We start from the raw sequence: 12,030 nt of genomic DNA, 5'->3' as shown, positions 1-12,030 counted from the left end.
TAAAGATGTTTAGACGTTTAACTTGTCGTTTCATTTCTTTTTTTTTGCTTCTGACCTTCATTAAAAGAAGCGTAGATGCAGGTACGAAATCCTTACGACATACCTACGCCACATTCTCAGCCACAGTGACTAGCAATTTAGATGAGAATCTTATGAACCATCGGCCACGAAATATCCAGTTTTGTCCATCCCCCAGGCCTTGAGTCTGATAAGAGCATATCGCATACTCCCTAAAAAAAATGGAATTGGGAACACGACCCTAGAAACCTCACCAAACATGATCATTAAATGAGAAAGTTCAGGAGTTTTCTTTACTAGTTTAACACCCAAAGGCTCCCTAGAGTCTCCAAGGTTTAAGATGCTAAACCTGTAACATTTGCCAGTCGATGTTTCAACTTCGTGGCTCTTCAACAGCAAATACATGGTCATATTCAGCAACTTCTCCCAATGAAACCGCAACATTCTCGATCTCTTTTAGAACTTTGTTACCTCAGAAAACCACCAACAACAATGCAAACCACCTCAACTGCAACACGGTTCACGGTCCGATCAAAGTCTTGTCTTCACAATATTTTACTGTTCAAAGTGGCAGATTGACAGGATTTTAATGTAAACATTTATTTTATAAGCATACTTAGATGTTTTTTGAAGGAAACTGGAATAAAACCTAATTTAATGCTGAACCTTTCTTTGGGGATTTCTTCACCTGCTACGTCAAGATGTTGATAATCTTACTGACGTCATCTCACTCATAACTGTCGAAAAAACATTGAATATGTTTCCGTGAAAAAACTACCAGGGAAAGAGTCCCTTCGTCTGGAGATCCAACAGGTAATGACCAGCACAGCACACCTGATTAATTCAACTATTTCTATGAATCATATCATTAGGTGAATCTTCTTGTGGTAGTTCCTTTCAAAGCTGAACCACAGGCAACACGCAGAGAAGCCATCAAAGAAGCAACAGGTTCAAAATTGTTTATTGATAATTAAACACGTTAAATGAAGAAAAGAACAAAAATGAAAACAAAATGTGTTTGTTCATACAAGTCGGACGTGGCATGAAAACTCTCGTCGTCGAGCGTTGAACCAGCAACAGATCCTGGGGCCGGGAAAACACATCTGGGAAGTGGTGGTGGGCCAACCTACGTGCTCTTGAGCAAGGCACTTAACCCCTTAAAAAAATGGCCCTGGGGGCATGTAGGCAACGCTAAAGCGATCGTCCTACTGTCGGCGCCTCACACCAGACGCGGTGTGGTCGTTTCTTTTTTTGTGTCATCAGGAATGTTGGAGCCAAAAAAAAGCTCAAACTAAGCAGGGGGAAAATTCCAATTGGATAAAAAGTAGGAAAAAAAAAAAAATCTTTAACGACGACTAATTCTTGAGGACAGGTATGAAGCAGGAAATGTGGACATTGGGAATATATGTGTGACAGGATGTTTGCAGATGTGTGTTTCAGGGAGGGGCAGGAGTGTGTGGTCTGAGTGTTTACCTTAGTGGGGGGGCGCCCCAGCGTCCACAGCGAGTTCTGGCCTAACGCTGCTTGATTTCCCCATCCCACGCTACAGCTGCGTGTGGCGTACGTCCAGGGCTAGGACTCAGTGTGGCTCCCTCCCACTCTAGCTGCAATAATCAGCAAGAGGAAGAAGGTGGCTGGAGCAGCAGCAACAACAAGGCATGCAACTATCAGATTACATGTGGAATCATGTGGAAATGAAAGCTACTGTGAAGTGACAGTTCACCAGCAGTGACTAGATGTGACAAAATTAAAAAGGTGTTCACTTAATTAAAACAGGGAATATTGGTGATTGTCTTGATGATGAAAGTCATTTCGATGAGTTATTAATGTGTGTTTGTCGGTAGCCTGAGAGGGAAGTCAACGTTACGACCTTTTAGCTAGAAAACCTGCCTGAGCTGACAAATCTACACGCAGGAATGACAAACCTTTATCTTCTGCAGGCAACACTTCTTTTGCTTCTGGATGATCGATATCAAGTATTTACAAAAGTACCAAATGGAATATTTTTTTTTAGGTGTGACACTAATTTGCTGAGTTAGAACCGTCTCTAATATGTACAAAAACAACAAATGCTTCAGTCTTTCAAATCTCACACCTTGGTTCCAAAGATAAATTCAGAAAAAAACGAGGGGAGAGAGGGTGAAGCTGGGAAACAAAGACAGCTGCTGAGCCGACTATAAATAATAAAGCAGTCGGAAAAAAAAAAGAACTCAACTCTTCTATACAGATCTGTCACACGCCGTCAAGCTAGCTCCTCTCACAGCAAACCGCTGGTCAGTATTTACATTCATATAAACACCACCTGCTTTAGGAAAGTATCATCCTGGACTGCCCTGCTCTCTTCGCTCAAACTGAATGGCTCTAAATGGCTTCAAAACTGGAGGCAAACGGGTCTCTTGAAATTCAACAGACAGACCCTCGCTAGGGCAGTTGCTCACAAGACTGGTACGTGTCACCTGAGAGTAGTAAAGGCCCGCACTGACTCACTGACAGTAACAAAAACTTCTGTTCAGCTTCAACACTCGACAAGAACTTCCTCTCAAACTCAACATCTGTAACAGACTCAAGAACAAGATGCATCGAATGAAAGATCATTCTAACTGAAACTTAACTTCCACACTGAAAACTTTCCCTCATTGATGTGTGTGTGTTTGTGTGTGTATGTATGTGTGAGGTTAAACTATCGATAAGGGGGTTCTGGCGTGTTGTGAGGGTAATCGTGTCGCTGGGGCATGGGTTGCCCGTGTGCGGGTGTCTGCTCATACGGTGTGGATGTGGAGTAGGCTCCCGCTGCTGCGTAAGCTCCGGATGAATCATATGCTCCCGCCGCGTAGCCTGCGGAGGCGCCGTAGCTTCCCGTCGAAGCGTTGTAGTTCGCTGGTGGAGCGCCGTAGCCTGCGGAGGAAGCGTTGTAACCGGCCGTGGCGTCGTACGTTCCGGGCGGCGGGTAAGCTCCGGCGGCGCCATACGTGGGGGGTGCGGTGTACGTCCCCGGGGGCGGCGGGACGGCATTGGAATCTGTGGTGGAGGAGGGAGGCGGCGGGGGAGGGTTGCTGTAGGCGTACTGAAGGTACTGGTACTGTTGCTGGTACTGTTGATATTGTTGGTACTGATGCAATTGCTGGTAGTACTCAGAGTAAGACCTGCAGGAGATAAGAAGAACGGGTGATGTCATTGAAAGCAACCTTGTTTGGTATGCAGACTGTGTAATCGTGTCATTTATAAAAGAGGAGAAAAACTGAAGAGGTTCATATACGATATATAACTTGTACCTTGCAACAGGATCTGAAGCGTCAGCTGCTGTAGCAGCGGTCGTCGCCTCTTCAGACGCCCCCGGCGGGGTTGGCAGCAACGTGCGGCGCTTTGATTTGATCTGAGCAAAGGAACCAGGAACCGGGTCCGGAAGCAGCGGGGCTCTGTTTCCTCGGATCGGGCTTCGGTCACGTTCGTTTTCCCCCGAAGCAGCTGCTGCGCCCGTCGCCTTTTTTCCAGCCTGCTGCTCTGCCAGAACCTGCCAGCGACACTCCCGCGTTACACCACTGTGGTCATTTGTAGGGAGAATTTATGAATCAACGCGTTCTTACCTTCTGTCCTTCTTGAAAGAACTTGGCTCTCGCTGCCTCGAAAAGCGTCGTCGGATCTGGCGTCGGCTGAACTTCTGGTTCGACTGCAACACTCACCGGTGCAGCGTTATGATTGGTCATGTCGTGGTACACCTGATCGGCGACTGTTCCGTACACCTGACTGGCCAGAGCTCCGTAAATGACCCCGTCAGCCCCTTTAGAACTCGTGATTCCCCTCAGAGCAGCGTAGGTGGGGTCGAAGGACGTAGTGTTGTAGAAGGAGTTGTGGACGCTTTGCTGCACCTGAAAACCAGAACCAAAACATCCTTTATTCCAATTTCAATTTTCTTTTCTTTAAAGTTTCATATAACACAATTATCTAGAGACACTTTACAGTTTAGGTAAGACTGTATTGGATAAAAACACATCCCAGCAACTCAACAATGACTGAATCACAGCATGGCAGTTGTGAGGAAAAACTTCTTTTTAGAAGGCAGAAACCTTGAGCAGAACCAGACTAAAAGAGGAGAAAAGAGGAAAGGATAGAGCAGGGTAGCAGAGGAGGTTCATGGAGTGTAATCTGGATCCGTTAGTATTTCTAATCTCTTGGTTTCAGATTTGAGAATGTTCACATCTTCTTTACAAGGGGCCACACACCTGAATAGGAAGTCCGGCTGCAGCTGCAGCAGCCGCTGCGAGGACGGCTGCCTGACTCTGGCTGTGCTCCAGCGAGGGAGATGGTCGGGGGAGAAGACCTTCCCTGCCACCTGCAACAGACGAGATGAGTCAAGGCACTCGAAATACCAAAAGTAAGACTTGAAAGGATGAAGATTTAAGAATTCTGTTATTAGTCATTTACTATATCATTGAACAAGAATACCCTATAAAAACGTTGACTCAACATTATTTTAATCAAAACATAGGAAAAAGAAACTATATATATTGCTATATTCAAATCTCACTTAAAAGTAAAGAAAAGTGATTTGTTTTGCATTCAAATACATATGGATATCAACTGGAAAATTAAGATTAACTTTCTTATGTCTGATAGTTGACATTAAACATTTGCATTATTTCCATTTACCATGATGCATTCCGGAACAATTCATCAAATGAATGAGAAATGAAAAAAATGCATGTCCTATAAACACTTAAATTCAATAATAGTGATCTGGATTCAAAGTACCTCCTGATGACATCAGCTGGTTGGCCAAGGGCTGAGCTTTGGACAGCTCTACGGCCAGCTGCCGGCCCTTGAAGAGGGTTCCATTAAGCGCATCGATGGCCGTCATGGCTTCCTCCTTCCTCTCCATATGTACAAACGCATAACCAACATTCGAGCACAATCTTGCTGTAAAGTGGAAATAAAAGAATGAAGAGTAACTGAAAAATACTCATTTGACATAATAATTGTAGTTGCCTTACTGACTCACCTTTTACTTTATCACAATCTAAAACTCTTCCAAAGGTTGAAAAAAGACCATGCAAGTCATCTGCCGAACATGTTGCACTGAGATTCCCCACAAACACTTTAGTGGAGTTTGGCGGTCGCGCTCGCGATTCTTCTACCACGAGCGGCCGCCCCCGATACTCCTTGCCGTCGAGATGTCTGATAGCTCTGTTTAAGAAAAGTCACAAGTCAGTGCCAGAGATGGTAAACGTTTCATTTGTATAGTTGATGATTATTTGGTCCTTTTTGTCGGAATTATGAAGACACAACTCCAAGTATAACATCCTTTGGCACAATAACAGGACATTAGAGCGTCAGCAGTTCTTAAAATTTTAACTGCAAATGAGATCCCTCTTCTCACAAAGGTTTTAAACCAAAACAGACGATTTGCGGCGGATTTAGAAAAGGTTATAGGGTCAACTAGTTTTACAACATGGCTTTAAGTGTAGGCCAAGTTCTCCTTGCGGTGTTTGTTGCTATGTTTTTGTTTTTATGTTTGTTTTATTTCACATCAGCTAGTTATTGCTTTTAGTTGTTACAGTAAATAAATAATTTAATTTGCTAAAACTTGAAAATAATGCACCTCCAGAAACCTACTAAAAAGCAAAGAAACAGTCCGACCTAAATCCAAATGTTCGATGTATTATCTGGGTAGCTTAGTATAACTAAGAGAAGTTTAAACTGCTCTTCAATAGTCTAACTAATGCAAGAGTCTGATACAAGGTAATAACGGTTGACTTAGCTGCCAACCGGTCCACAAAAAGGGATCTCAGAATTCCCAACAGCAGTGATATATTAAGAACGGACTATCAGTTTCCTATTACTGTCCATGTTTACTTCACGTCTACAAATACGTTTACAAATGTCTATTTACACACGATTCTTATCGTGAAAGAGGGAAAATTAAACACACGCCGGTGGGAACGCCTCCACACGACTTGGATAGACTACTTACTTGTCTGCAGCTCCCTCTCCTTTCAGGGTGACGAAGGCATACTGTCTGAGCAAGGAGCAAGTGTTGATCTCCCCAAATGGAGCAAAGAGTTTGTTAAGTTCATCTTGAGTCGCATCCAAAGGTAGATTGCCCACGAACAACTTGACGTTTTCACCCATCTCTCGACCGACCAGGCGCCTGTGAGACAGACAAAATCTATTCATTGACATGTAGGAGAGTAATCGAGAATAAAGGATGATCTTTGATGAGTGAAGTTGTTGACTTGGTGATCGAAGTTAGCATCACTGAAACGACATCAACTAGCGGGCTAACTCAGTCATTAGCCGGTTCCCCGGCATAATACGTTTATAACGACATGGTGATCCAAAGAGAAAACAATGACGTAATTCAAAGTATTAAAATATGATTATTTCCCTTATAACGTGCCGTCTATATCACTGAATTATGGTTTAAAACTCACAAGCAGCTGTAGACGCAGCAGTTGTGTAGCTGCTAGCTAACGTTAGCATAGCTGTGGGGGCTAGCATCAACACAGCATCGTCTGAAATAGTAGGGGGTGTTTACCACGATCTGAGGGTCTACTCGGAAAACCCTCATCGATAGTGTGGGGGTTACATGAGTATATGTATTGAAATAAAGGGACTGGTGTTCATAGTAATATGCTACATGTATTTCTTACCCAACGCGGTCCTGGAGCTGAAGAAACAATCACATCCGGCTCCGGTGCCAAGCGGTACCAAGGGGGCGCAATTAATCCAAAGTTTTAGGATGAAAAAATCGTAATAAACCAAGTAAAAATATTATTATTGCTTGGGTATTATTGTTTGTCGTTAGATACTTACAATATACATACAATATTTATAAACGTCGTGTGGAATTGCCTTAAAATGCATTTCCCCCATCGATACATTAATGTATTAAATGTGTTATTTGTTTTTTAATCACATATATATTACACCTACACACTAGCTTTGCAATAAACAACATAATACATTATTTAACGCTTATGAAAAAAGTACGTTTATGAAAAATCACTTAAAAAAAAATGGGGAATGAGCGACAAGGACTACAACAATGGCGCTTGCTTCATGATAATCCCACAATCCTTTGCAAATTTGAAGCGATTTAAACCAATCTTATTGTGGATAACCGGGGAGAATTATTATTTTATTTTTTATCCGCAAATCCGTTTTAAAACCTGAATGAATGGTTGGGTTTAATTTCCTAATTTTATTAAATCATTTTTATATTGAATGGTTGTAGTTGTGCGCAAGGTCGTCACGTGATCGTCTGTGCGTCGCATCATTAAGACGCTGCGAATTTAAAAAGAAATATTAAGAATTGTAATCGATCATTCAAAAAGACAAAATTAAAAAATATATATATTTTCAAAGCTTCAACCATTTCATATTTTGATGGCACTGATGTTGTTTCTAACAACGTCAATACAAGTTTCTAATCATCATATAGTTCCATATTCCTCCTTCTTCTTTGAAAATTATATAATATATTTATAGTTATATCATCGCAAATTAAGCAAAAACTAGCTGTTTGATTTGGTTGTCATTGGTTTTATTCAGTAATTGAGTGAACGTTATTCTCCATGTACTTCCAGGTGATCGCCGGTGGGCGGGGCCACAACAGCACACGTCACGACAGGTCGCGGTAATGCAGGAGAACTTTTTTAATCGCTGTAAAGTTAAAGGTAGAACTGGACCATCATTGCTGTTGTTGTTGAACGGATCCGTAAAAAGGTGTCAAGGGTGAAAAAGGTAAATTTCATTTTCGTCTCGCACGTTATGCTCGTGGACCAACAACGTGATTTATAAACTTTGGACAACGCAGGTGGATTTTCTGCCGGTTAGATTTCAACTATATTTAATCCACGATGAGTTAGAGCTGTGTTTGTGTGCTGAAGAGAGAGTGTAAACACGGATATGTGTATTTTTTATGTGTTTCTTGTGTGTTCAGAGCCTCGTATTTCATTGAGACTGTCTGAGCTGCTGCTCTTCACCAAGTCTGAACTTGTTTACACAATCCAGGTAGATTTACAAGGTGTGTGTGCGTGCGTGTGTGTTTTATGAAGGCTGAGCCATAATAACTGCTTATAGATGCCCATGTTTGTGGTACTTTTCAACATAAAAAATACAACAAAAAAAAGATTTATTTCCACAAATCAAATACCTTTTCTTATTATTTTCTTATTCCCCGACAGATGGCGCTACAGGGGGAGCCCCTTTATGATTTCCCAGAGCCCACTCAGTCAAACCAGAAGAGGTTATTGGGCCTTCAGAGGGGACGAGGTTCTCTGAGAAGCATCAGTGTTCTGGATCGTCTTCTGCTGACGGTGCCGGTCTGGCTGCAGCTGTCAATCAACCCGGCGACAGCGCTGCACATCCTGCAGAGAGAACCTCCCGGGGTCAGTTTGTCATCCACAGATCCAGGTCACACTTGAGCCTTAGCTTTCCTGATCAGGACACATAATGAATACTGTTTTTTTTTCAAAGTAATTTTTAATTAAGTTTGTCTTCTGTCGCAGACGTTCTTGGTGCGCAAGTCTCGCACGTCCCAGACAAACGTTCTGTGTGTGCGACTGACTGACGACAGCGTTCCTTCATTTGTGCGGCAGTTCGGAATCCGAGAGGAACAATCCAGTAAGAGACCCACACACATGAGATCCTGAGGGGTCCTTGGATCATGATTAATAATTAAATACTTTTTTCTTTCTTTGTTCCTCACAGCTCTTACTCTGGAAACTTCCGCTATCAGCTTCCCGGATCTCCCGAGACTCATTTCCTTCTACTGTGTCAGCAGGTACATTTAAAAAAATGTAAAAATTCTAATAAGCAGGGTTGATCTTTATTGAATACATTTTATTTTTCTTTAGTTATACAATTATGTCATCGATGTGATGCAACATAGATAGAACTCATATAGAACTCGATAATTAATTTAGAAAAGCTGTAGAAGTAAATGTAATAAAGGTAGATGTGTACCACCAGACTTTGAATAGGAATTTCAAACACTTTTTTACCGCATCAAAATAAGACACTGAATTTTAAATAACATTTTAACAAGGTCTTTTCATGAATAAAGTCAGTGTAAAATAAAAATAAAAATCAATGTTAAAATTCAATGTGTTGCTTGCCATGGCTTACATCTAGTTCCTATACATAATAATATATATAATTTTGAAATGTATATGTGCTTTGAAAAAACGTAGAGAGCGGGAAAGAAAATGTTTTTCAGTGCTTGAAATTTGATGAGGTTTTTTCGAATGAAATGTCTGTGTCAGTCTAGGAATCAAGCCGAAAACAGAAATCAGACATGGTACAAAAGTCACAGAGGCTTTACTTGACAGGCCAGGAGAGAGAAACGACAAATTTACATCTCGCTTCGAAGTCCGACTTTTCTCTGAAGCAAACAACTCTTTGGTGGCTTTTTGTACTGTGTTACAGAAGCGTTATCTGTTTCAATATCAATACCGGATGTGAACGTCAGAAGACCGTGCTTCGATTGTGTATCTGCTTATCAGATTATTAGTCATTCAGCTGTTGAGTCAATTCAGTTAAGCTGTGTCCGTGCGTTATCTTGAGGCACGTTTTATGCTGTACTTATCGTCTTCTTGCGATGAGCTGTTGGGTGAATATGATGACAGTAATTTTCCAACATTTTAATGCTGCAGAAAAATGCTTTAGAAAATCCTATTCAAAGTCTGGTGGCACACATTTGATTGCATAAAAACGACTCAGAGAGTGCAAACCTCCACTATTTCTACCTAGTTTAGTTGTCCTACATTTTTAAAATCAACATAAATTATTTTTAGAATTTAGCAAATCTAGTCAATATGGTAAAATTAGTTTTTTTGCCAATTTGTTCTGACCCTGGGCACAATTAAGAGGTCCAAGAGGGATAAGACGGTGAAAGGAAATTGGATAAATATCCAGTTAAAAGATCTTAAAAATCAATTTTGAAGCCCAAACAAATCACATATAACTGTGATGTCATGTTCCATGTCTGTCAGAGACGTCCTGCCGTTCCCCCTGGAGCTTCCTGAAGCGATCGCCAAGGCCTCGTCGCACAAGGAGTTGGAGTCCATCTCTCACATGGGAATAGGTTTGTGCTCAAAACATTGAATTTCAACACCATCTCAAGTCTTCTGTATTCCCTTAGAATTCTGGAACTCGCACCTCAACGTTCGTGGACCAAGATCGGTGCCAAAGTCCACACCGGAGGAGGAAAAGAAGCCGGCGGGTGAGAGTCCAGCTCCGGTCACTGCGCCTCCTCTCCCTGCTGCTCCACCAGAGCTGCCCCCCGAAGCAAAACCTGCTCCAGAGTCCACGGGCGACGAGTCGGCGCAGAATCCTACCTTGTTCCATGAATTCTGCCCCATCACGACGCGCAGCCCTCTAGAGTTGGATTGTGGGCCGGGCCAGGGCGCCCTCTGCTTCATCAACCCTCTCTTCCTCCAGTCTCAGAATGTTCTGTCCCGGCGCCGCCTCTGCAAACGCAGCTTGAAGGTGCGGGTGTCCACCGAGACCTCCACCCTGCTGTCGCCTCCTCTGGCTCCTCCCCCTCCGCCTCCCTTGGTGCCCAAAGCCAAAGGGAGCAGAAAGTGCACCCTTAAACCAAACCAAGAAGAGGACAAGAACAGGACAGAATTGGGAGGATCCCTAGGTCCCGATGGATTGCTTCAAGAAGACCCTCTGCAGACGATCATGGAGCAACTCTGCGAGGACTATATGGACCCATCTTCCATCTGTTCACAATCCTCACTGTCACCGTATCTCCCGCCTTCACTCCCTCCCAAAGCCAGCGCAACTCTCTCCCTCCCCGAAGACAACGCCTCACCCGGTCTCTCGCCTTATCAGTGTCCATCCCAAAATACTCCCTTCTTTCTCACTCCCTGCCACTCAGCCGGTGGCACTCCCTCGCTTTCCCCTTACCAGTCGCCGTCTCCCTCACCCAGGGCTCCGTTACCCCTCTCCCCCTTTACCTCTCTGTCCGTGACTCCGCTTGCCGAGCCGGTCTACGACCGACCCGTGACTCCTTCCAACCTTCAGACCCCGGGGAAGGATGGGACTGAAGAGGAGGAGACTGGGGTTGATGAGGAGGACCTGCTTGATGAGAACTTTCTGCTGTTGCAGTTAGATGGCGATAACACTGATAGCTGCAGTTCATTCAGTAGCCTGGAGGAGGCAGCAGAAACTCTCTCGCCTCAATGATATTTTAATAGAATGTTTTTAGTGCTTCCGTTACCCTCGACATGTTTGTCACACCCTTGAGCGAATGAACAAATATTTGGTTCAAAAACACGTTTATATGGATTTTGTCCTCTGCTTTCAATCACCTACATCTCAAACCAATATACTTCAACTTTAAATTGCTCCGTTTAGCAGGAAAATAATATAAAGAAAAGGTATCAAACCGACCCAAGTCAGGGCCTGAACCAAATGTTTACCCATCAGGGAGTCTGATTTGGAATTGTTTTTTTATTCTTTGAGGCTCAATTTATTGTAATTATCTCAACTTCAGTTCAACATGACATAATTTGTTCCTTAACTTATCCTAAACACTGACATCTTTGTCACAACTGAATTTGAATATTAATCTTCTTGGATTTTGAAACTGTCCCAGGGGCCACATAAAACAACTTTTCGGCTGGATTTATGCACAAGACCATGATGTTTGCAGATGATGTAGTGATAGGTAGTAAAAGTAACAAGAGGTTGGAGATAAGAGGAAGTCGTGGCAGGATAGAACAGTCATGAGTAGGACCAATACACAGCACTGGGGATGTTGTATTATTCTGACAGTTCCTTATGACAACAAATGGAAGATGGAGGGGGACTTGATAAACTGAGCTGAAGGGTACAGAAAATTCATTCTTTAATCCATTTTAGGTAACTAAACTTGCGAAGTCAGAATCGGATTCACCAATTCGGAGGTTCATGTTTAAAGTCAATAATTGCTCAAACTGTCAGGGAAACAAAACAGACTCTCCTACTCCAAGCTATCTAGAAATAAAGTTATTCACCTGTATT

At 42.7% G+C, this 12,030-nt stretch overlaps 2 protein-coding genes across 5 annotated transcripts; one reads left to right on the top strand and one right to left on the bottom strand.

Annotated features, from left to right (window-relative positions):
- Nucleotides 1-960: 960 nt before the first annotated feature.
- On the bottom strand, nt 961-6,709 carry rbm14a (RNA binding motif protein 14a). 2 transcript variants are annotated; one of them, XM_087807576.1, is made up of 9 exons: nt 6,666-6,709; nt 5,987-6,163; nt 5,015-5,199; nt 4,768-4,932; nt 4,239-4,348; nt 3,603-3,884; nt 3,291-3,529; nt 2,784-3,161; nt 961-1,622 (listed from the first exon to the last, which is right to left on the bottom strand). In XM_087807576.1, the coding sequence occupies exons 2-9, from the start codon at nt 6,142-6,144 to the stop codon at nt 1,619-1,621; spliced, it is 1,521 nt and encodes a 506-aa protein (XP_087663702.1). In that variant the 5' UTR covers nt 6,145-6,163; nt 6,666-6,709; the 3' UTR covers nt 961-1,618. The 2 variants fall into 2 exon arrangements, with proteins under 2 accessions (XP_087663702.1, XP_087663701.1); XM_087807575.1 differs by having other exon boundaries at nt 961-3,161.
- Nucleotides 6,710-7,634: 925 nt separating this feature from the next.
- Nucleotides 7,635-12,028, top strand: LOC148066356 (uncharacterized). 3 transcript variants are annotated; one of them, XM_087808310.1, is made up of 7 exons: nt 7,658-7,758; nt 7,958-8,028; nt 8,202-8,405; nt 8,526-8,640; nt 8,728-8,800; nt 10,011-10,102; nt 10,160-12,028. In XM_087808310.1, exons 3-7 carry the CDS (start codon nt 8,202-8,204, stop codon nt 11,209-11,211), a joined length of 1,536 nt encoding a protein of 511 aa, XP_087664436.1. In that variant the 5' UTR covers nt 7,658-7,758; nt 7,958-8,028; the 3' UTR covers nt 11,212-12,028. The 3 variants fall into 3 exon arrangements, with proteins under 3 accessions (XP_087664437.1, XP_087664436.1, XP_087664438.1); XM_087808312.1 differs by having other exon boundaries at nt 7,958-8,041; XM_087808311.1 differs by lacking the exon at nt 7,958-8,028 and having other exon boundaries at nt 7,635-7,758.
- Nucleotides 12,029-12,030: the final 2 nt, after the last annotated feature.

This window comes from Callionymus lyra, chromosome 14 (assembly GCF_982586985.1).
Source record: "Callionymus lyra chromosome 14, fCalLyr1.hap1.1, whole genome shotgun sequence".
Classification (NCBI taxonomy): Eukaryota; Metazoa; Chordata; class Actinopteri; order Syngnathiformes; family Callionymidae; genus Callionymus; species Callionymus lyra.
The sequence above is the reverse complement of the archived record's forward strand: the minus strand, read 5'-3'. Positions and strand labels throughout refer to the sequence as shown.